Raw genomic sequence first — 23,690 nt, forward strand, 5'->3', positions numbered from 1 at the left:
CGCGATGCTTCCCAGGATCAAGCTCCAGAACTTGGGAAAAGCCTCGCCAAGGCTCGGTGTGACGGGAGCATTGCACGGTTACAGCCTGGCGTGGCCAGCTGCATCCAGCGCTCGCAGGGGGAGCACGGCTCCGTTTGCCTCCCAGAGTGAGGATCAGGAGGGGGAAAATGGAAAAAAAAAAATATTTTTTTTAATGTCATTTTGCAGCTCTGGGAACAGAGACACTAAACCTCCCCACGCAGCGCGGTGCAGCCAGGCCTTGGGCAGAGCTGCAAGCACCGGGATGTTTCACGGCTCCTGAGCGTGCATCCCGTGCCCCCCCGGGCTCTCTGTGCACCCCGCAAGAGATCAATGCCAGCGCGGGCGAAGCCGGGCAGCGTGAGAGCCATGGGAAGGGGGAGAGACCTGGGACGGGGGCATCTGGTGGGACCGAGCCTCCCCCCACAGCAGCAGCAGCCTCCCGCGCTCTCGAGGCTCCGGACACAGCCCTTCTGCTGCCCCAGGATCTGCTCACCGCGCTGGCACCCTGCCCCGCTCCCCAGGTCCCTCGGCAGCTCCATGGCCGGCGCTGGGGCGTTCGGGAAAGCCGGTGATGCTCGGGGCTTTCACAATCCCGCTGGCAAAGCCCATCCGCAGGGCCCTTCCGTGGCTGCCTGCCTGCGGTGGCAGAGGCACCCGCGCCGCTCGCAGCCGCTCACAGAAATGCCACGTATCAATTTCACAGAATCGCTTCGCAATTTGATGCAAATGAACAACATTTCTCTTGCTTGTACACATTTTCTGTCAACAATGTGTTTGAGAGACTTGCTGTGACATGTCAAAATGCTGCTCACCGGGGGGAAAACAAACACGGCGGTTTGGCTGCTGCCTTCCCGCACCGCCGGGAATGGCCGGGCAGGGGCCGGGGCCGGGGGTCCCCGCTCCGCAGCGGCTGGCTGCCCCCCAGGACAGGGCCAGCAAGCACCGTGTCCTCGCTCTGCGTGACCGTGGTGCCCGGGGCTGGAGCTGCCAGCCTGTCCCAAACGCCCGCCCCAGAGCTGCCGTGCCTGTGCTTCACCGCGGGCAGGGCAGGACGCGGGCAGGTGCCGGCAGGTCCCTCCTGTGCTGCCCCGGGGGGGTCTGTGCTGAGACTGCTGCAGACATGGATTTGGGGTCCCGCACCCCCACCTCCCCGCGCTGGGCAGGAGCCTGCGGGGGCTGCGGGCAGGGCTGCGGGCAGGGCTGAGGGCAGGGTTTGCGGGCAGGGATTGCGGGCAGGGCTGCGGGCAGGGCTGAGGGCAGGGTTTGCGGGCAGGGATTGCGGGCAGGGATTGCGGGCAGGGCTGCGGGCAGGGCTTTCCTGGAGCACGAGCTCCACCTGCCGCCGCCCTCCCGGGCCGGGCCGGTACCGGCGGGTGCCCAGCGCCCCACGGGCAGGGCCGGCAGCTCCCCGCACCCCGGGCACCACCCCCGCGCCCCCCGCGGCCGGGAGACCTGGCCCCGCACGGGAGAGGTGCCCCCGCAGCCCCCCGCTGCTGCCCGCCCCGGCCCCGCGCTGCCTGCGGCTCCCCCCCCCCCCCCCCCCCCCGCCGAACCCCCCCCCCCCGGGACCCCGGGCACGTCCCCGCCGCGGCGCGTCCCCCGTGTGAGCGCAGGTTGGGGACTGGGCGTGCTGCCTGCGCTGCCTGCGCTGCCTGCTGCCACTGCCCGGCTCCAGGGCCATCCTCCGGCAGCGCCCGGGGAGGTGACACCCCTCCTGCGCCCTCCCTGCCCCGGCTGCCGCGGGACGAAGCCCCTTTCCCCCGCCGGGCACCCCGGTTGGGTGGCATTGCTGTTCCCTCCTGCCCCCACACCCCGTCGGGCGGCCCTGGCTGCTCAGCAGGGTGCTGAGGTGGCCGCGGTGAGAACCGCCCGTCCTGGCCCCCACGTGCCCCTCGCTGTGCCCCACGGCATGGTGCGCATGGGAGCTGGGGCACCCCCAGAGCATCCTCGCCCGGCTCCCCCAGCCCTCCACGCCCCACAAAGACACCAGGCTGCGGGGTGGTTGCACACTTGCCATGTTCACAGCAGACATTACAGGCAGCAGGGTCCTCCTCGGGGGCTGTGGGGACCCCTGGGGCGCTCGCTCGCATCGGCTGAGGCAGCCCCAGGACCCCTTTCCCAGAGCATCCTCGCCCCACGCCAGCACTCAGCCCCACTGCTGCGCCCAGCCCCACCGCGGCCCTGCCCGCTCCCACCGTGCTGGGCGAGGGGTGGCAGCGGGGTCCCGGCAGACCAGGGGCAGCCCCCCCAGCTTGGGCCAGTATGCCCTGGGCAGGACAGCGCACCTCAGGGCCAGGTGCCATCCCCGGACCTCTGCCCACGTCGCTGCTGGGGTGACCTGGCCCCACGCCCGCCATCGCTGCAGCTGGTAAAGGGGGATCTGCACATCACGTCCCTCTCGCGCTGCCGCTTCCCCTCTTCAGACAGCTCGGGGGGCACCAGTGAAGGGGGACGGACAGACAGACAGACTGACTCCTCTCCCAGCCGAGGGAAACGGGGAGCAGGAGCAGGGAGCCCTGAGGTGCTGGGGCAGAGCAAAGGAGCAACCCGGCTGTTTCATGAAGCGTCTCTCGCCCCCCAGCCCCCCTCTCTCTGTTCAGAAGGGGTGGCCTTGCAGGGGGCAGCAGCCACCCGGCAGTGCCGGTGGCCTGTCCCCACCGTGGGCAGCACTTGCTGCCTGTGCGGGGTTGCACTTGCCCAGCGTATCCTCTGTCATCTGGGTGACGCGTGGTCCCATCGCTCCCCTCGGTGACCAGCCTGGGGAGGTGACCCCTGGCCGTGGGGCTGGCTGGAAGGCTGCTCTGGAGCTGAAAGGGGGGTCTGTGGGGGCAGGGAAGGCAGTCCCTCCTGACGGGTGGGCTTCAACAACGCCAACCCAACGCTCACGGTGCTCCTGCCCTGTGCAGGAGCCCTGCGCCCGCCTGCCCCGATGGGCGCCCGCCTGCCCTGTGTCCAGCCCACCTTGTTCTCCCGCCCCTGGCTCCTTCCCATCCCCACGCCGCTGCTGGACCCTGCCCTCCGCCTGCGGCAGGGCCCTGCCTCCCCCTTCAACCAAGCACAGGAGCGTCAGCCCAAAAATCCCCCTGGTCCCAGCTGTGCAGAGGAAAGGGGGCGAGTGGTCAGTGGGTTAAGGTGGGGGTCGGGCAGCCACGAAGCCGGGTAGGGAGGGGACCCCCGTCAGCACGAGAGCCCAGCAAGACCCCCCCGTCCTGGCTGAAGGATGGGGCTGTGGTCGGTGCGGACCGGGGATGCCAAGGGGAAGCGGGCAGTGGTTCTGCGTGACCCCGGCCACCCAGGAGACCCTGCTCTGGTGCTGCCTTCCAACAGCAGGCGGGAGAGCTGCTCTCAGGTGAAACTGAAGCTGGGCAGCGACACTCGGTGCTCTGGGGAGGTCCTCGCCACGGGGTCAGTGAGCACGAGCCAAAGCCATTGAGGACAGAGGAAGAGAGAGCAGCTGGAGCTGGATGCTGGCCGGATCCATACACCCCCCCCGGGCAGAGCTGCCCTGATCCTTGGCTGAGGCAGGTCCCCCACCGCCCTGTCCCCCCAGCAGCCACCGTCTGGGATGTCCTCGTGAGCCAGCCCCTGTCCCAGCCAGCAGCACGGGGCCACCGTCCTCTCCTGGCATGCAGGGCTTGGTTCAGCCCCGCTGGTCATCGCAGCATGGCTGCTGGTACAGCCAGCACTTACTGCTGACGGTGTCTTACCACGGACCGCTAGCCGGCATGCCGAACACATACCGATGGGCCCCATCCTGGAGCCTTAACCCCGGCAGAATCCCTGTAGAGGCAGGGGACATTTATCTGACCGACAGACGGACAGAAAGCAAAGCCCAGGCTGTGGCCCCATCCCAGCCTTACAGCGTCCTGGCTCTGCCAGGCAGCAGAGCCACCCTCCACCGCCCGCTGCCTGCTCCTGCCCGTTCGGCTCGTGGCCGGGGGGGGACCCTGCAAGTACCAACCCAGCGTTAGTTAGATGCAGCCCTCGGCGCCGTGCGGTTAGTCAGGACCACGCTGCCAGCAATGGCTTCCACATGCATCAGGGTCACAAGATAAACTGTGGAGAGACAAAGGGAGTGAAGAGAGGAGCCCGGGAGCGCCCTGCAGCCGCCCCGGCACCCGCGTGCTGATGCGGGGAGCAGCACGAGACCATTCCCCATGACGGGTGAACTGGGGCCCCAGGAGAGCCCCAAGCTCGGGCTCTGGTGGGGCTCATGGCAATCGCATCACACTTTGGCTGAATCTCTCTGCAAACTGGGTTTGCTGGACCTTTACGGCCATTACCAATTGTTATTAATGGTTTCCGCACTGTCCTATTTCCGCTCAGCCTCTTTTCTTATTTAGCCACATGAAATTTCTTGGAAAACAGAAGGCCAATAGGGAAATTTTCGAAGCCCCCCCCAGCCTGAGCATCGTCCTTTCCATCGCACCGAATGGGAGACAAAGATGCTCCGCAGCACTGAAAATGGGGCTGCTGCAGGTTAACGACCAAGAGTTCAGGAGGAGGCCACTGTTCATTTGTCATGGCGAATAGCATCTGAGAGTTAAAGTGCAAAGAGTATTTGTTAGTAGCAATAGAGAAACAAGTCAGGAACAGTTAGTACAGGCGGTTAGTAACAGAAGCATGGCACAATCGGTCTGACTTAGAGGACATACATACTGGAAGAGAAATGAAGAGAAAAGCAGCAACGGTTAGTTTGTTTAATTCAGTTCAGGAATGTGTTAGTAACAGAGATCTACTGGCTTAAAAAGGAACTGAAAAGCTTCTGCTGATAAAACCATTTTAGGCTCCTAGTCAGCAACAGGCTCCACAGGCAGACCTGGGCACGGCGTGCGGGGAGAAACCCTCTCCTGGTGCCGGCAAGGGCTGCCTGCACAGGGCAAGGGCTGCCTGCACGGGGCAGGGGCTGCCTGCACGGGGCAGGGGCTGCCTGCACGGGGCAGGGGCTGCCTGCACAGGGCAAGGGCTGCCTGCACAGGGCAAGGGCTGCCTGCACGGGGCAGGGGCTGCCGGCACGGGGCAAGTGCTGCCTGCACGGGGCAAGGGCTGCCGGCACGGGGCAGGGGCTGCCTGCACAGGGCAAGGGCTGCCTGCACGGGGCAAGTGCTGCCGGCACGGGGCAAGTGCTGCCTGCACGGGTCAAGGGCTGCCGGCACGGGGCAGGGGCTGCCAGCTGCCTCTCCTGCCCGCTGCAGGGGCTCCTCGGGCTGCCCAGCCCTGCCTGTGCAGCCTGTCACTGACACAGCAACACCCAGCACTTACAAACGTACTTACCCAGCTTTTCTGTTCCCCTTTAAAGACAGCGCTGGCTGCCCGCGGTTAGTGGGAGGCGAGACAAGGCCGGTTAGTAGGGCATGCGCTGGAGCCGGTTAGTGGGTTAGTCCGTTTGCCAGGGGCTTCGGCAGCCCCCGGCCCCCCCTGCAGAGGGGGCAGCAGGGGTCCCGGTGGGTTAGTGGGTTAATATCGGAGCACAGCGGCAGCATGCAGAGCTGGTCCCGGTTAGCCCCCCCCGCCGGCGGAGGAGCGCTTTCCTGGGGAAGGGTCTGCTCGGCTCTTGCGGACTCAGCGGGGCTCTGGCTCACGAGAGCAGGAGGAGTTTTTGGGCTTTGCCACTGGACTGAGTTTTGGGAAGGTGTTAGTGGATGGTTTAGCCTGCGTAATGTAACCTGCTTTCTGAATTAAATGCTTTGCAGCAATCTGGCCCTATCGCCCATGCTGGTGAGGTACAAAACGCCCCGAGCAGCGTGTGCCCCCATGCAACACGCGTTTCCCATCCCCGGTACCGGTGAAGATGAGACGGGCTGCAGGGAGCAGTCGATCCCCGCAGAGCTGGACTCGACATGGCATTGCGAGGCTCGGGGGTAAGGGTGCTAAAGGGGCTGAACGAGCAGAGAGGGAAGGGGTGAAAGCACGGCTGGCAGCGCCTGGGGCAAGGCTCGGGGCAGCTCTGCAAGAGGAGGGCTTCTGCGGAGACAGCGACGGCTGCTCTGCGTGTCCACCGAGCTCCCACTGCCCGTGGAGGGAGGAGAAGGTCCAGCAAGGAAAACCATGACATGGAGCAGAGGAAAAGTGCCCAAAAGCTTATCCCCCCCCCGATCTGAAACTGCCTCTCCCCGGGCTGCCTGCAGGAGCGGGCGGCTGAGCAGGGCTGATCGCCAAGGGGCAGCAGGAGCAGTGACTCTGCACCGTGCCCCGAGAAATAACGCCGGGAAGGGGCAGCCAGGCACCCCCCGCTCCGTGTTCCTCTGGGTCGCCTCCTCCTGCAGCACTGGGTCCCTCTAGCCCTCACGAGAATGCTTCTCCGTTTTGGACTTCAAGGGGCTGTAACCCCTGCCGTGAGCTGTGCCTGCCCTCGGCCCCCAGCCCGCTGCACACCCAGCCCTCCCGCCTGCTCGGGGGATGCTTGCTGGAGCGGGCAGCGGGGCGATGGTTGCACCCGCTTTTGGGGCCACTGTCAGCCCCACGGGGGCCATGCCACAGGGCCTGGAGAGGACGCTGCACTGCCCGTGTCCCTCCCCGTGCTCCAGACTGTTCCACAAACCGGGTGTTCTCTCAAACGGAGTAGAGGCAGGGTCCTGCTGGGGCACGGCACCGGCAGTGCAGGGCACGTCCAGAGCAGAAAGCACCAGGACCAGCTGACAGACAGAGGGATGGGCAGGATCAGTGGGGACAACCAGGGTCCCTTTGGGCTCTGGCCATCACATCTCCTTGAGGAGCTGGCCCAGCTCCCGTCCCCTTCCCCATCTGCCTCCTCCTACATTGCATTCAGCAAAGGGGACGGGTGTCATCCTGCCCATGCCCTGCCCATTGCTGGGGAGGACACATGGGGAGACCCATGCACTGGGTCTGGCTGGGATGGAGCGGCAGGACGGAAGGGGACCCCAGCACCTTGCAGGAGAAGCACGCGCACACGCAGACCCATGTCCTTAGGTGTCACCACGGCCGTCTCTTCAGCTGTGTCCCCCGTGGCAGCAGGGCTCGTGGCTCCATCCCATGGCAGCCGGCACCCGGTCGCTCTGCTGGGGCCAGCCCGGCTCTGGCATCCATGTGCGCGCAGCGATGGCGACTCCCCGAGCCCCAGCTCCCCTCCGGGCACAGCCAGTCTGGCTGGGCAGGAGCTGGGGCTGGGCCCCTGGGGCTGGTGGCACTGGGGAGCAGAGACGCTGTGAGACCCTGGGCAGCGTGGGGGCCGCTCCCTCCCCACCACTGGGCACGCGTGGGGGACGCATCTTCTCGTGCAGGTGGCTCTGGGGACGGTGTGACCCCAGCTGGAGCCTGGGGAGAGCCCGCGAGGGGATGACCCTGGGGAGGAAGGCTGGCTCCCAGCAGCCCAGAGCCCTCCTGGGTCGTGAAGGGTGGGGAGAGCATGGGGCTGGCACCGTCCGTGTCTCCCTTCCCGGAGGTCCTACCTGTGGTCACCAGCTACGCGAGTGCCGTGCAACGTCCCCCCGTCCTGTCTGGCTGCTCCACCGCGGAGGCCACGCAGGGGACTGTGTGTGAACAGACCTCAGGTCAGTCATTAGCAGCTGCAAAAGAAAGCAACCAACGCAGCAAGGGAGAGCAACGCGGCGCCGTCGTCCCTGGGCAGAGCCGAGCCGAGCTGGCGGGGGATGCATCGTGCTGCTGGGAGCCTGGCAGGAGGGCCGGGCAGGGCAGGGCAGGCAGGAACGCAGGCAGACCCTCCCTCGGCTCCCCGGCCATCCCTGCAGCTCCCCATCCCTGCAGGATTAAAGCCCTGAGGCAGCATCCTCTGCCCCAAACCCCACCGCTGCTGGCACCGCTCCTGGTCCCCACAGGGTGGCTGGTGCTGCCCAAAGCTGGGGGCAAAGGAAGGGGCCAGATCCTGCGGGACAGCGATATAAGACCTCTGCAGGGGGAGATGCTGTGCCAGCACCCAGCCTGCCCTGGGGAGCAGGGACCGGCCCTGGTGTCTTCCCAGCTCAGGCAAACTAACCTCCCTGTCCTGGCACTGCCTTAGGGCAGCACGGCAATGCCCAGCTGCCTCCTGCAGCGGGTGAACCCCCTGCCCCACGGGGGCCCCCCCAAAGCCAGTGCTGCCCCTCAGCACCCGGGCGCTCGCAGCAGCTTGCAGGCAGCTGGTGCTGGGCTCTGCTGCAGGCAGCAGCGGGGCAGAGGCAGGCAGGACAGAGGTGGGGAAGCTCCAGCCCATGCGCCCCATGGGGACCTGCACTCACCCCCTACGTGGGTCTGCTCAGCTGCCTGTTGCTTGCTCAGGGACACCCAACGCCCAAGGAAATGCCACGTCTCCCTCCTGTGCCGGTCCCCTTGCAGGGCAGCGGGAGCCAGACCTGCCACCAGGCACGGGGGGGCACTGGGAAGGACCGCACCAGAAATGGTGGCAATGCCCCAAACTGTCTGTCCTTGTCTGGGGCTGGAACTCCCTGCACTGGGGGCAGGGACTGGCTGTCACTGCCTCTGCCTCTGCCTCTGCCACTGCCACTGCCTCTGCCACTGCCGCTGCCACTGCCACTGCCGCTGCCACTGCCTCTGCCTCTGCCGCTGCCTCTGCCTCTGCCACTGCCACTGCCACTGCCGCTGCCACTGCTGCTGCCCTGCGGTTAAACTGGGTCACCCACTGGCTGTAGTGGAGCGGCCGGCGGTCACAGCCGCGCTGTGGTGGGTGCCACTCCACCTCCGCAGGGATATGGGCGTATGCGGCCAGCACCAGCAGCCAGCCTGTGCCCGCAGCCAGCCTGTGCTGCCTGCACTGCCTGCCCTGCTCCTGCCCTGCCTGCGTGGAAAAGCCACAATGGGAGCAGGTCCCGGGGAGCTGGGTTGTGATGACTCTGCAGTTCAGCTGTGGAGCCGCTACTGCTTCCTGTGGTTCATTGTGGCTGCATGTTGCAGGCTCTGCCTGCAGACAGTCCCTCCCGTGGGGACAGCACGCCCAGGCAGCATTTGCAAATCAGCTGCCATGGGGCCGGGCAGCGGGAGCCGGGCTCAGGCTCGGCGGGGGGCCAGGCAGCAGAGATGCCATCGAGCATCTGGCAAATGGATTCCCTGCCTGGATGTGAGCAGGAGGTGCCTGTGGCGGGGCAGGCGGGACATGTCTGCACGGGGTGACCGCTGCAGGATGGCCTCTTTCTTGGCCAGCAGTGAAGCACATCCCAGGAGATGGGGGGGAGAAAAACAGTTTTGTGTGGGCAGCATTTAACCAAATGTTCATCTTGTGCGTGGCAAGCAGCGATTGCCAGCCATGAGCTCGAGCTTCCCCTGCCACGTGGGGCTGGTAGCACGTACAGTGCCCCCAGGGCTGAGCACCCAGGAGCACCTTAGTTAAACAGAGGCTAAAAGCCCCTCAAGTGAGGAGGATGGAGGGGAGCACAAGCTCTGCTGCAGGCAGGAGCAGGGAGGTGAGGGCAGCAGGCAAGCTGCCCACGCACAGCAGGCACGCCACTGCCGCGAGCTGCCCGTATGCTCCTGCCGCGCCGCAGGCAGAGCGCTGGCTGCCCTGCTGCCCGTGCCCGCAGAGGTGATCTCCGAGATGCGGCGTCTGGGCTCCCTTGTCCCCCCAGCTCCTGGCAGGGGGGCCAACACGCCCCTGCCCTCAGCCCTGCCAGCACTGCCCATCCCTCACCGTCACCCGGCAGAGCCCAGGCTCCAGCACAGCCCGGGCTCTGGTGCTGCCGCAGCGGTGCTGGACGCTGCCTCCCTTTGTCCGCAGCTCTCGGGGCTGGGCAGCCTGGGCAGCCCTGGGAGAAGCGGGGAGAAAGGCTCCCTGCAAGCGACTGAAAACCTGACTATTTCTGGGCTCCTCCTGGCTCCCCGGGGCAGGATGTACTCTCACACACAAAGGACAGTGAGACAATGAGGGAGAGAAAATGGCTCCCCAAAAGGAGCCCGGGTAGCATCTGTCAGGTTAACTCTTTGCAGGGGGAAGGGCTGTGCTGGGCGCCCTGGAGGGGTGCTGGCGCCCCAGCCTCTTCTCTAACCCCCTACCTAAGATCACCAGGTTTAGGAGGAAATGGTGGTTTCAAGACAAAGAAGTAAACCAGCATTTTGGCTACATTTCCTTCCAGGAGCATTGAAAATCAGGCAAGAATCCATTTACCTGTCTCGAGCCCTATTCTTGATGAGGTTTCTGGAAAAAAAAAAAAAAAATACAAACAAGTGGTGCATCAGTTAATATTAATTTTGGTCCGGGGGTGCAGATGGTGCCCGGCGGGAGCCAGGAGCCGCTGGCCTGGCTGGGTCTGTGCCCGGGAACGCGCTGCGGATGCTCCTGCCCCTAACAAAGGGAGCGGGGCCCAGGCTGCCCCCAGCCCGGTACCCCTTGGGAGAAGTTGGTGGCTCCTGCCATTGCGGGTGAGTTCGCGTGGGAATTATTTATAACCAGGGAATAAGGCTATGTTGGGGGGAAATGGGGGACATTTTCTTTGGGGACCGAGCGGACGGAGCAGCAGCGCCTGCCGGCCCCGCAGCCTCCCGGGAGCGATGCTCGCAGGACCAGCCGTGTCCCGGGGCAGCATCTCTCCCTGCTCCTGTCCCTCCATCACGCTCCAAAGTGGGGAGCGGCCCTCGGGGCTCCGCCTGACGCCCCTGCGCCCCCAGACCCCACCAGCGCCTGGAGAGGAGCCACATTTCCAGCCGTAACATAGCAGAGAGAAATGTAAGCGCGGCTTTACCTGATTTCCAGGGGAGGGCTGGGCTCGGGGACCGCCGGGCTCCGCACGCTCCTGGCCGCCGCGCAGCTTCTTTGTGCTGGAGCTTTCCAGAGAGCATCCCTGAGAAAGACATTGCCATGCAAACTCCTCCTCCCCGCAGCCCCCGCCGGGCCCGCCCGGCCCTACCTACGGCGAGGAGGATGCTGCAACTCCCATTAAATTTTAATGCTGGAAATGCGGCCGAGTCACCTTCCCCCCGCCCGCGGCCCCTCACCGCTCCGCGCTGCGGCACACCCCGGGCCGCCCACCCCTCTGCAGCCGGGCCACGGCGGCGACCGGCCACGGCCCCCCGCGGCAAGGGCCGCCCCCCCCCGCCAGGACAGCGGCCCGCCGAGGTGGCACGGGGTCCCCGCAGCCATTTGGGGTGGCGTGGGCACCCCATCCCCGCGGATCCCGGGGACACGGCGCGCAGGATCCGCGCTCGGCGGGGAGCACGGGGGGGGCGGAGACCCCGGCCCAGCCTGCGGACACGTCCGCGGCCGCGGTGCCGGTACACGCGGGGGACCCGCAGCGCTGCAGCCCCGCCCGGCCGTGCCCACGGGGCCGGAGCCAGACCCCCATCCCGGGGCCAGACCCCCATCCCGGGGCCAGACCTCCCATCCCGGGGCCAGACCTCCCATCCCGGGGCCAGACCTCCCATCCCGGGGCCAGACCCTCATCCCGGGGCCAGACCCCCCCCATCCCGGGGCCAGACCCTCATCCCGGGGCCAGACCCCCCCATCCCGGGGCCAGACCTCCCATCCCGGGCCCAGACCCTCATCCCGGGGCCAGACCCCCATCCCGGGGCCAGACCCCCCCATCCCGGGGCCAGACCCCCATCCCGGGGCCGGGGCTGCCCCTCCGCAGCGCTTTGCAGCCGCTGGGCTCTCGCATTGTTCTCCAGGTCCCCGCCGGGTCCCCGCGGAGCCGCCGGTCCCGCCGCCAGCTGCCGGCCGTGCCTGGCTGTGTGCCGGCCCCGCTCCGGCCCCCCGCTGCCCCCCGGTTCTGGCGCAGGGTGGGCTGGCCAGGACGGGGGTCCCCACCAGATGTGGCCGCGGAGGAGCCGGGGAGCTCCGCTCTGACTGCGGCCCCAGGCGGGTTTGTCCCGGGGCGGCAGGAGGATTTCTCTCAGCCCATCCCAAAACTTTCTGTTTCTTCCTCTATTCTGTATTTTTATATATGTTTTCCTGCGGAGAGAACCCCTTCCCGGGCAGCATTGTCTCCCATGGTGGTCCTGCTGCTGCAAATGTCAGGAGTGGGACACTTTCACCACATCAAACCTTTTCTCCAGAGCTCTTCTGAAGTGAGAAATTTTTCCAAACCAGCCTTTGCCCGTCACACCTTCAGCTTCACTTAACTGCCGCTTTCTCACGAGCTGAAGAAGATGGTTTACCAGGAGCCCACTTCTCGCTGCCCCAGGTTTCCTGCAGCGACAGCCCAGGGCCAGGCAGGGAGGAGCAGGTCCTGCCTGCGCCCACCGCGCTGCCGGGGCAAACACGGAGCCGCAAGCCCGCGGTGTCACCTGGCTGCTCCAGGGCCAGCACGTGGCTCGGCCTGTTCCTCTGCACCGCTGCAGGCAGAGGGGCTCGCTGCCTCTGCCCTGGGCTGCCCGCTCTGCTCCGGGCATGGGAGGTGCCGCGAGGCTGGCGGGTGCTGGAAGCTGGCGTGGGTGCAGGGGTGTGTGCGTGGGGGCAGGGGTGGGCACAGGTGTGGGGATGGGTGCACAGCGCGCAGCTGCACCTTGCTGGATCTTGCAGCCCCTTCCAGCTCCAGAGCAAGGCTGATGAGGCTCAGCAGCGGCCGCACGGTGTCCTCCTCAGCCTTGCTGGAGCTGCAGCGTGGCCTGGGCAGGTACTGGCAGAGCGGATGGGGTCTGCGGGGTGACAGGGGTGTGGGTCCTGCAGAGCCCCTGAGCCGGCAGCCGGGCTGGTGCAGGGACAGGACAGACACGATCCTCGCCGCCGGGACGCGCGGTGCTGTGCATGGGCGGCACTGCTGCTCCCACTGGCTCAGCGCCCGGCTCCTCACCCCTGCACTGGGCCTGACCACCGCTCCCTGGCCCCGCAGCTCCCTGGGCCGGCAGCAGAGCCGAGGGCAGGCCATCGCACTGCATTGCAGCTCCGTATGTGAGCCGGGCAGGGGATTCACCTGCCTGTGATGGGGACGTGTGGAAGCCTGTGCTGGCTGCAGGGACAGAAAAGGACGGTTGATCCCCCCCGACCCTTGCCCCTGCAGACCCCCCGCTCTGCCCTCGAGCACGGCATCACTCCCAGCCACACACCCCCACGGCACTGCCCCCCAAGTGCCAGCGTGCCGCCTTGGACAACTGAGCCTTTATTGAGCTTTGCCCCCGCCGCCCTGCGGGAGAGACGATGCCCAGGGCGCACAGCCAGCGGCACGGCGGCTCCGGTGCCGGCGGTCACTGCTGGACCCTGCGGATGGACTGGACCTGGCCGGTCTGTGCGTGGGAGCCCCACTCCCGCACATGCTTGTACTCGCCCGCGTGGCTGTCGCTCTCCAGGAGGTACTGGAAGCCCCGGTACCCCGGGTACTGCGAGCAGACCCACCTGCGACAGAGCAGAGAGCGGCGGTGGCTCAGGGCTGGCAGCACCATGAAGCACCCCGTGCTGCGGGCGCTGGGCTCCGGTGAGTGCCATGGGTGCCAGGTCCCAGCAGGGTGCAAGCCCTCGGAGTACTCACGCGCCAGAGCGGACGAAGAAGGAGCCCACGGCGCTGCTGCCCCAGCCCAGGGCGGGCAGCGAGGGACAGTCGTCACTCAGCTCCCCCCGTTTGCCCTGGAAGTTCTCCTGCTCAAAGAGCATCAGCCTGCTGCGCCCACGGTCCTGTCGCCAAGAGGGGCATGGCATCGGCACGGCTGCCCTGCCTGGTCCCCCAGCCGGTGGCTGGCGGTGGGCTCCGGGGACCAGCCCGGCGGTGGGCTCTGGGGGCCGGCCCCGTGGTGGGGAGCCGGGGGAAGCACTCACAGCGCAGGCAATAGGGCGGAAGGAGCACATCCTCTCCACATGGTAGGCATTGCTACCACTCCACGCCTCCCAGCACGGGTACTCGCCACGCTCCAGCACGAACTGCTGCCCCTGGAAGCCACAGTGCTCGAAGCCTGCCCACCTGCCGGGGGTGGGGGGGGGGGGTGAGACCCCCATGGCGCCCACCACCCTGCTCACACCCGGGGCTGTGCCTGCTGCACCCCACGGGGACGGGGCCATTCCCCGGAAGAGGCAGCCCTGTGGTTCAGGTGGCAAAAGGCACTGGAGACCTCCATCCTCCAACCCCCCTCCATCTGCGGGGTCCCACAGCACCGTGGGGTGGCAGCCCCCTGTGACCCCCACTCACGCCCCGCTCTCGATCTTGCAGGAGCGGACGGTGCTGAAGCCGTGCTCCAGGGTGCTGTAGCAGTCGGCGGTGAACTCATGCTTCTTGCCCTGGAAGAAAGCCTCATCCCACACCACAATCTGGGGAGGATGGAGGGAGTCAGGGGGCTCCGTGGGTTCAGAGGCCCCGAGCAGACGCTGCAGCCCCATGTCCGGGCATTCACGGGGCTCAGGCTGTGTTGCTGGTCCTCCCCAGGCTCCCGTACCTTCCAGAGACCGGAGGATCTCCTGCAGCGGTGGGTCATGGTGGCCCTGCCAGGGCACAGGGGAACGGGACCGTTAAAGCCTGGCACAGGGCTGGTGGCATCGCTGGCCACTGCGAGCCTGGCCTCGCTGCTGCAGCCTGGCCCGACCCACTGGCTCTGCGCCGGGGGCTTTGCCCTTCCCTGGGACCCCCATGTCCCGACACCGGGCTTCAGACCATGCACTGCATGGGCGGTGCAGGCAGATGGAGGCAGGAGCTGGCTCCAGCCTCTGCCCGGATGAAACTGCCCTCCGGAGCCTGTGCACGTCCCTTCGCCAGCGGCGTGGGAGGCAGTGGTGGGGTGGCTCCATGCCGAAGCAGGCTCTCCCAGCCCACCCAGGGCTGCTATCCAGGCTGTGTGGAGCAGCGGGTGTCTGGCAGGGCAGCCGTGGCCCTGGCACCCGTCCTGGCAGCACGGCACAGCACCGCAGTGGGGTGAGCACGCTGCCTGCCCGTGCATGGAGCTGCCTGTGCTCGGAGACTCCTCCTCCTGCAGGCAGATCCCTGAGCCAAAGCTGCGGTGCAGGCAGCCCCGGTGCAGGCAGCCCAGTGCAGGTCCCCAGTGCTTGCCACACGCAGGCAGGGCCAGCACCCAGAGCTGCAGCCAGAGCAGCGCTGAGCCCGGAGCCACAAGCCCACGCTGAGCAGCAGCACGCTGCCGTGGCCAGCGATGCCCCCTGATCCCCCCGCATCCCCCCGGGGCCCAGCCAGGTGGGGCAAGGGCAGCTGCCACCAGGCTCCCGCGCTTACCTGGGGTGAGGTGCTGGTGCCCAGGGAGGTGACATGTCCGGCAGCCCTCCGGCTGGGTTTTTATAGCCTCCAGATAGAGACAGAGCCCAGGAGAGCATTACTGAAACCCCTAACTCAGCACATGATGGGGAGGAGGGACCGGGCAGAACAAAGGCGACGCAGCAGAGAAGCTGATGAGCCGGGACACCGCGGGCACAGGGCACGGGCTCTGACCCCCAACCCTGCAGCTCCGGAGCCGGGGCATCTCCCCTGGGGTCTGCTGGTGCTCCTGCCACATGCTCTGCCCTGGTGCGCAGCTTGGCTGGGACCGTGCCTCCAGCTCTGGCAGCGCTCCTCCTGCCCACTCCTCCTGCCCGCAGGCAGCACTGCTGGCCCCGTGCCTCGGCTGGGGGTGCGGGAAGGTTTTCTCACGCACATTTCTGGGGAGCAGGAGTAAAGACACATCTCCACTTGCAGCAGCGCTTGCTCTCCACGCTAGGGCAGAGCAGCCCTTCCCGAAAGCCAGGGCAGCTCTTTTGCAGGTTGAGCACAAAGCAACCATGGAGCATCGTAACATGCAGGGACTGGGGGCTCGGGAAAGCAAGGGGCAGGTTTGCAAAGGCATTAGAGGGACCAAAGGTGCGGATCAAGACTTAGGGAGCGCTGCAGCAGCCTCCTGCCTGCCTCTGTGCCCAGGGACCTGGAAAGAGCCCGCTGCATCCACAATCTGTGTACCTAAATGCCTCCAAGCTTTGCTCATGGTGACCCCCCCACCAAATCAACCTGGGGTCATGCTGGGAGCGTGCAGGGGTCCAGGGGCTGGGCACTTTGCAGAGGCACCCACACTGTCCAAGGGGGGAACAGTGGGGCAGCGGCAAAGGGAGGCTGTTGGGCCGGGTGGCAAAACCTGTGTTCCCAGGTAGTGCTGTGTTTTGGGACAGCATTTGCCAGGAAACTGCGGGGTGCCTGAGCTGGAGCATCCTCCTTCGTGGAGCCACAGCCCTGGCAGCCCCGGGCACGGCGGGGGGGGGCAGACCACAGCAGCCCGGGGGGCTCACATGCAAACCGGCTGCTCCTGGCCGCAGTGGGGCTGCGCTGGCTGTCCCCGACTTCTGCAGCCCCCAGCAAATGTGTGTTCGGCACAAGTTGCCCCCAGCCTCTCGCTGCCGCCTCACCTAAACTCAGCTTGCTGCCGACCACCGGGACGTGGGCGTATGGAGCCCGGGCAGGGTCTGGGTGCACCCGCGGTGCCGCTCGGCTGCAGGCAGGGCACACGGCAGCGTGTGGCAGGGCTCACCGGGGCAGAACAAACCCCTCGTGCTGGGCATGCCCCCGTGCCTGTGCCTGCCGGGGCTGAGCTGGGTCAGCTCCAGCCCCCTGCACCGCGGGTGAGGCTCCGGTGACTCTTCGCTGTGTTGGAGCTCTGCACCCCACACGTCCCTCTGTGCCGGGGCGGGACGGTGCAGCGAGGGGCTTTCCAAAGTGCCTGCAGCCAGCAGCAGGGATGCTCAGTGGGGTGGGCAGAGATTTTGTGTCACCGGGGCTCAGGAAGCGCCGAGGACAGCTTCCTGCTGTCAGCCCTTCCACAGCACCGGCTCAGGGAAAATCCCTGGGCTGCCGAGTCCTCGGAGTAACGGCCAAAGCAGCGCAGAGCAGAGCTCGGTCCCTCTGAGTTTCCCAGTGCCCAAGTCCAAATGTGCTGGGGGGGAAAGCGGAGGCAGGAGCAGGGCTGCCGTGGCTGCGGGGTGGGTGAGACCTGCTGAGTAACACCCCGCAGCCACGAGGCAGAGCGGTTAAAAACCCACCCTGGCTCCGAGAGGAAGAGAATGCAGCTTCAAATAGAAATCTGTCTAACAAACATGAAAATGAATGCAAATTGAAAGGCAAGAGTGATAAAACACTGCCCGCATCAAGGTGAGAGACCTGATGTGGGGAGGGCCCAGGGGAAACGGGGCGGCAGCACCCGCACCCGGCCACGCTGCAGGCACGGCACAGCCCGCCATAAAACCCAGGAAAAGAAGAAGGGATCAATAAATGTTTGTTGTTTGGGATTTTGGGCAATAGCCCAGAGGTGCAGCTGAGTCCCACCGCTGCCGGCTGACACTTCACACTTGAGGGGAACAAACAACGACGGCAAAACCGAGGGGTCTGAGCTTTCTGAATGCGCAGCCTTGGGTGATTTACTGCTGCCGGCGATGCAGAGCCAGCCCAGGAGTGCTGGTGCTGGGTGCTACAGGAGGCTGGGGTACTGGAAAGGACCAGGAGGAAAGAATTGGGCAGGTATTTACAGGATGAACAGGGTCACAACAGGCAAACGGGGAGAGCAGCTGATCGGAGGCTCGGTGGGGGCCAGGGGAAGGTCCCCCCCAAGGCTTGGTGGGGCCCGGGGGGTGCAGGAGACGCGGCACCGCGGGCTGAGCCACCGCAGGGACCGGTGCCCAGTGTGTCCCTGGCCAGGCACCCCCCCGTGGCCCACTCCGCCTGCCCTCAGTCAGAGGCAGCGCTGATGCACCGAAACCCCACGGGGGAGTTGGGACCGTGCAGTGTGGTGATGGCAAAACTAGGGATGGAACAGAATGAGCACAGCACGGGTTACACGGGCTAAAAACTAGCTAATGTCCGTGCCAGTGGCTGCAGCGAGCAGGGACATCCTCAAAGGAGAACACCACTTCCAGGGACTGCGGTGGTTTGGAAAGTGTCAGCTTCGATTTCACGTCATTCAGAAAAAACCCCAACTCCTGAAGCATTTCAAAACACTTAAGTCTTGGATCCTGGCATCTTCAGGGCAGCACGCTCAGGCCTTTGCAGGTATGCAGTGATGTTTAAAGGAAGAGATTTAGTGTTTAGAGGGGAGAAGTGAGCACAGCGCGGCCGTAGGGCTGGGCACCACGCGGCCACGGGCACGGGGCTGGTGCACCCTCCCCAGCTGCAGCGGCACTGGAGCTGGGTGCCCGTGCGGGTCCGGTGCCAGGGGCGGTGGGCAGGGCAGGGCGGCATGCCGGCGCCGGCCGCGCCACGCAAGGGCTATATATGCCCTGTCGGGGCGGCCACACGTGGGGCAGCGGGTGCCGCCACGCGCTGCAAAGTGGCACGGTCAGGTCTTCTGTTGTGCCGCGGGCACAAAGGAAAGTGCTGGGTTCAGCAGCTGGGCACGGGGCCGGGGAGAGGCTTCCAGCTCGCCCAGCGCTTTGCAGGATGTGATGACTGGGCGGCCGCGCAGACACTGATGAGCTGGCAGTTTCTTTGTGCGCCCGCCCGGGGGTCTGTTCTTGCCAGGCTATAAAGTGGGGGTCTCGCTGCGCCCCGAAACACAAGCCCGCTCACTCCAACAAGAAGCAGCAGCTACCCAGGTAAGAGGACAAAGTCTCCAGGCACCGGGCTGCAGCCGGACCCGGGGCGGGGGGGAGAGGGAAACGCAGGGTCTCAGCCACGACCACGGCTGTGGCCACCACGTCTGGGAGCACCGTGGTGCTCAGTATCCCGCTGCCCTCTGCTCCCCTGGCAGCCGCTGGTGACACTCACCTGTGGGTCCACCGGCAGGGTGCCCACCGGAGGGCTTCATCCAAACTGGGCTGTCCCTTCCCACCCCTCATGTGCTGCCCAGTGCCCAGCCGGGTCCCCAGGCACACCCCGTGCGGGACGGCCCCAGCACCCGGTGCAGCATCAGGCCCCAGCCCAGCTGGGGAGAGCAGGCAGCAGCTGGGCACCAGTGTTTGGGGTTGCCCTGGGCACCCTGCAGTGGTGGGACCACGCTCAGGGCTCTCCTGACCACAGAAGGAGAGTGTGGGCACCCGGGACCTCCCACGGCCTTGTTGAAGGCAGGACCCCGCTGCCTGTGCCTCCTCTCCCGGCCCCAGCCACCCACCCCGTTGCTGAGCCCCCATCCCAATGCGACCTTTCCTGGGGCAGGACGAGGGCCGGGGTGGGTGGTGGGTGCCCATGGCCATCCATCCCCTCTAACCTGCTGTTGGCATCTCTGCCTGGTGCCCTGTCCCAGACCTGAGCCCAACACCGCAATGTCTGAGACCACAAAACCCGCTGCTCCCGGCCAGGCTGCGGAGGAGAAGGAGAAGGCGGCCCCAGTGCCAACTCCATCCCTCGACCCTGCTCCCATCGCAAACAGCAAGGGCGAGGAGCCCTCCACAGAAGCCTTCAGGGTAAGCCCTGCTGCTGCCACATGCAGGGACGTGGTCCGGGGCTGAGGGACAGTGGCAGCATCTCAGGGGCAGTCGGCAGGAGGAGAGCACAGGCGTCCCAGGGGGAAGGAGCCTCCTCCGAGAGCAGGAGGAGAGCGCGGACGATGCCATCCCTCCCCGCTGCGTCTCTCCTGGGCAGCAGCTCTCTAGGTGCAGGGTTTGGGCGGCCGCTTGCGGGGCTGCTGCAGGAGGGGTGGTCTGAGTGCCTCTTGGCTGGGACAGCTCGCTGGGGACCACAGGCTTTGGAAACGCTCTCCCCCGGGTCATGGCGTCAGGGCTGGGTGCTGCCACCTGCTCCCTCCGGTCGCCCTCTGCGTGTGGGGGTCCTGCGGTGCTGCAGGGGGGAGGAGGAGGCGGCTGCGGGTGACAGGGCCAGCGCTGAAACGCCGCGGTTATGCTGGGGCAGTGTACCACTGAGGTGCTGCAGCGGGGCTGGGGACAAGGGGCGAGGGATGTGAGGGCTCCGGGACACTTCTGCACATGCCAAGCAGCGAAGGCCACGGTGCGGATGCAGCTCCTGGAAAAGCAGCTCCTTCCCAGCCCGGCTGGGCCCCCATGTGGGCACCAGTGCAGGGAGATGTGGCTTTGCAGCAGCAACGCCGGGGGCAGGACGAGCCCCTCTCGGAGCAGGGATGGCTGTCAGGAGGGGACCTTCCCGTGCTCAGCCCGCGTTGGGATGGGGCTGCTCGTGCACAGAGCCCAGCTTGGCTTGCCCAGGCACCAGACCCGAAAAGCTGCAGAAAGCCTTGGAGAGCCGAGGGGCAGGCATGGGGCAGTGGGCTCGTGTGTGCAGGGTCTGCGCAGGGACGCCCAGCACCGCCCTGCCCTCCCCGAGCATGCCTGTCCCCATCTGAGCCTTTGCCTCTGCCCCCAGATCACCGTCTTCGAGCAGGAGAACTTCCAGGGCAGGCAGATGGAGTTCACCACCGAGTGCCTGAACCTGGGGGACCGCGGCTTCGACCGGGTGCGCAGCGTCATTGTCACCTCTGGACCGTAAGTGACCCTGGGCCGGAGAGGACCGTGTCCCTGGGGGATGCCATGGAGCTGGGGACGTGGTCCTGGGGCACAGCGTGACATGCGGGGGCATTTCCCTGCAGCCCGGGCAGAGAGCGGAGCAGGGCCAGCGCAGGAGCAGAGCTGGCCACCCTGGGTCTCCTTGGAGGAGGGCAGGACAGCCTGGGCAGGTGGGAAGGATGCCAGGGCCATTTGTAAAGCAAAGGGCTGGAGAGGCAGGGCCCAGCTCCGAGGAAAGGCGTCCATCGGATCCGCTGCCTGAAGCCACCCATGAAACGCAAGGGACCTGCAGATTTCAGAGAAGCCAAGGTGAAACGAGGCGGGTGTCCTGGACCGGGCTGGTGGCCAGGGCCGCCGTGGAGGCAAGGCTGGAGCCGGGGAGGGCAGGCAGGCAGCCCCGCACGCCTGCCTGCACCCAGGCAGCGATAACGGGGCTGGGAAGGTCCGAAAGCCATGGGAACAGTCAACAGAGGCAGGAACAAAAACGATTGCCAAACTAGATAACTGAACAGACGGATGATCTTCGCGTTGAAAGAGCATCCCACCGCGGCTGTGCCCGGCTGGAAGCGCCGTGCCCGGGGAGGCAGTCTGGCGGCGGCACAGCTGGGGGGCTGGCAGTGCTACGGGGAGGATGCACGGGACACGGCTTGTCCCGACGGCAGCCTTGAGGACTGGGCAAGGTGACCGAATGACACCGTGTAGCACCCGTGACAACTTTTTTATTAGGATCCCAGAATATCCAACTCTTCTTGAAAAGGAAGGGGATGGAGCAGCACCGGAGGAGCTCGGGTGTGGAGTCTGGGAAGCTGCACTAGATCTAGAAAGGGTGAAACGTGGAGAACAGAGTACTTGAGTGGCACTGGGGTCCTCAGAGTCTTCTTGAGAGTCACTCTGTGCCCAAAAATTTCCTCAGGGAAAGACAAAAGCAAAATCAACCAAGCTCAGCCTTAGAAGTCAGCGTAAGGTTGCGCTGCCTGTGGTACTCGAACACGTCTCCTGCGGTTAGGAAAATACCCGTTGGCATGGCAGAAATAGCCCCGTTTTGCAGGGAAACGGGAAGCAGCAAATGTAGGGCTGTTGTGGTGTCGAGGGCTTCTGGAGCCCCGAGCCTGTGACATTCACAGCACAGCAGCACCTCGTGGCATTGCTAAAGAGGTGACATTGCAGCTGAATAAACCCCGAGAGCCCGCACCCTGGCAACGGGACGAACGCCAGAGCTGGCTGAAGCTGGTGCAGTGAAGCATGTAGCGTGCCAGGATTAGACAGCCTGGGCAGCCCTGGCCCCGGGTCGGTGGTGCAAGAGGGAAAACAAAGTCCTGAGGTAACACGAGGACGAGTCCCCGGTGCGCAGCGTGCAGGGCTCACCGGCTGCCTCGGGGTCCTGCTGCTCCCAGGCTGAGGAAGAGGAGCACTGCGAGCACGCTGGTGTCTGCTGCTGTCTGCATGCTCCAGCGAGCGCTCAGCCGGGAGCCTGCCGGCTCTGCACGTGCCGCAGCGCCGGGCTGGGAGAGCGGTGGGAGCAGGATGGCGGGGCCAGTCCTGACACCCGCAGCCTTTTCGGGTGTGGGGAGCCCGGCTCCGCCACCCCGCAGGCTGGCAGAGCGGGAGAGGAGCTGGTGTCTGACCCGCTGTCTTGTCCTACCCCTGTCCCCAGCTGGGTGGCCTACGAGCAGGCCAACATGCGTGGGGAGATGTTCATCCTGGAGAAGGGCGAGTACCCTCGCTGGGACACCTGGTCCAGCAGCTACCGGAGCGACTGCTTCATGTCCATGCGTCCCATCAAAATGGTGAGTGCTCCAGGAGCAGAAAGCACCCAGGGGGTCTGGCCAGGGCCGGATCCGTGCTGCTCAATGCCTTGCTGCAGCAAGCTCCAGGGCTTCGGCTGCATGACCCAGCGCCTCCCCTCTTCTGTCTTCCCCAGGAGGCTGAGGACCACAAAATCTCCCTGTACGAGTCTGCTGACTTCAAGGGCAACAAGATGGAGATCCAGGAGGATGATGTGCCAAGCCTCTGGGCTTACGGCTTCTGCGACCGCGTGGGCAGCGTGCAGGTGCCCAGTGGAACGTAAGCCGGGCCGCGGCGGCAGGTGCCTCCTGCCAGGCTCCCCGTCCTCCCCCGTGTCCCGGCTCGCTGCCCGCTGACCCTGAGCACCCGCACGGGGCTCTCGGGCAGCCAGGAAGCGCCACGTGGCTGTTGTCGGTGGTGTAGCCCATCACCTGGGGGTCGCACCCAGCGCACGGGGGACAGGAGGGCTCTGCCGGCTTCCCAAGAGCGTGCCGGCCATGCCACTGCTGCCTGCAGCGGCCGATCCCGCTCAGGTGCCCTCTGTTTGCTTTCCCTGCAGCTGGGTCGGGTACCAGTACCCTGGCTACAGAGGCTACCAGTACCTCTTTGAGACCGGAGACTACCGACACTGGAACGAGTGGTCTGCCTTCCAGCCCCAGATCCAGTCCATCCGCCGCATCCGGGACATGCAGTGGGACCAGAAGGGCACCTTCGTCACCCCCGACGTGCCCTCCGACTGAGCGTGCCGCCTACTAGCTACGAGTCCCGGGCCCCGTGGGGCACCCCCGCCTCCCCTCGCGCTCGCCTGCTCAGCACTTTCCTTGTACATTGCACATTCCCTGGATGTACTCTACCTTGTGAGGCAAATTAAAAAACCAGACGACTAGAGCTGCTCGAGAGTCGGTGGTGCACGAGCGTGGGACGCGCTGCCTTGCTCTGCTTTTCTGTCCTGCTCCGGCCTCGCGCTGGAAGCCGGCTGAGACGTGGCGGAGGGTGATTTTCCCAGGGGAGCTGCTCCCAGGGGGGACAAGGGAGACCCCGGGGAAAGCAGGAGCACGCACGGGAAAGGGGTGGCAGGAGGCTCCTCCAGCCCGGCTCAGCAGCCCCCGCGGGTGCTGGGGTGCTCAGGGCGCCCCGGGAGCGCTCGGACCGTGGGCACCCCCGCGGGGCAGGGGGCGGGGGGGGCTCCCGGGGCCCGGCCGGGGGGTACCTGCCAAGGGGCAGGTCTGCGAGCGGCCCTGCAAGCGGGATTCACCTGAGCCGTAAATAATTAACGGCAGTGACTGCGGTCAATCAAAGACCAATTCACTTCCAAGGAGTCTTTTTTCCCCTCAGACGCTGTGCCGTCCCCCCCCAGGCGCTTCCCCTCTTTCCTCCCCCCTCATTCCCCCTTTCCCTCCCGGCGAGGCACCTTCGGTGGCATTTTCCTGCGCTCCCACTTTGCTAATTAGCGATTGCAGCGATTGCAGGGCTGCCGAGCACTCTGCAAGCAGCACCCCGGGGCTTGCTGGGGCTGGGGGGGGGATCGCTGCTGGGGGGGATCGTTACTGGGGGGGGAATCACTGCCGGGGGGGGATCACTGCCGGGGGGGGAATCACTGCCGGGGGGGGATCACTGCCGGGGGGGGATCACTGCCGGGGGGGGAATC

The 23,690-nt window shown here is 66.1% G+C and overlaps 2 protein-coding genes and 1 long non-coding RNA gene across 5 annotated transcripts; 1 reads left to right on the forward strand and 2 right to left on the reverse strand.

Annotated features, from left to right (window-relative positions):
• Positions 1–2,008: 2,008 nt before the first annotated feature.
• LOC142604262 (uncharacterized) lies at positions 2,009–10,994 on the reverse strand. 3 transcript variants are annotated; one of them, XR_012838142.1, is made up of 5 exons: positions 10,921–10,994; positions 10,668–10,766; positions 10,094–10,123; positions 7,431–7,511; positions 2,009–7,168 (listed from the first exon to the last, which is right to left on the reverse strand). It is a non-coding gene; the product is annotated as an uncharacterized LOC142604262 (long non-coding RNA). The 3 variants fall into 3 exon arrangements; XR_012838143.1 differs by lacking the exon at positions 10,921–10,994 and adding an exon at positions 10,833–10,876; XR_012838141.1 differs by lacking the exon at positions 10,921–10,994 and having other exon boundaries at positions 10,668–10,820.
• A 2,045-nt stretch (positions 10,995–13,039) lies between these two features.
• On the reverse strand, positions 13,040–14,488 carry CRYBA4 (crystallin beta A4). Its single transcript, XM_075769498.1, has 5 exons — positions 14,281–14,488; positions 14,037–14,155; positions 13,670–13,811; positions 13,386–13,528; positions 13,040–13,252 (listed from the first exon to the last, which is right to left on the reverse strand). Exons 1-5 carry the CDS (start codon positions 14,317–14,319, stop codon positions 13,105–13,107), a joined length of 591 nt encoding a protein of 196 aa, XP_075625613.1. The 5' UTR covers positions 14,320–14,488; the 3' UTR covers positions 13,040–13,104.
• Positions 14,489–19,063: 4,575 nt separating this feature from the next.
• On the forward strand, positions 19,064–23,066 carry CRYBB1 (crystallin beta B1). Its single transcript, XM_075769356.1, has 5 exons — positions 19,064–19,204; positions 20,118–20,236; positions 21,912–22,044; positions 22,179–22,321; positions 22,602–23,066. Exons 1-5 carry the CDS (start codon positions 19,064–19,066, stop codon positions 22,780–22,782), a joined length of 717 nt encoding a protein of 238 aa, XP_075625471.1. The 3' UTR covers positions 22,783–23,066.
• Positions 23,067–23,690: the final 624 nt, after the last annotated feature.

This window comes from Balearica regulorum, chromosome 17 (genome assembly GCF_011004875.1).
Source record: "Balearica regulorum gibbericeps isolate bBalReg1 chromosome 17, bBalReg1.pri, whole genome shotgun sequence".
Lineage (NCBI taxonomy): Eukaryota > Metazoa > Chordata > Aves > Gruiformes > Gruidae > Balearica > Balearica regulorum.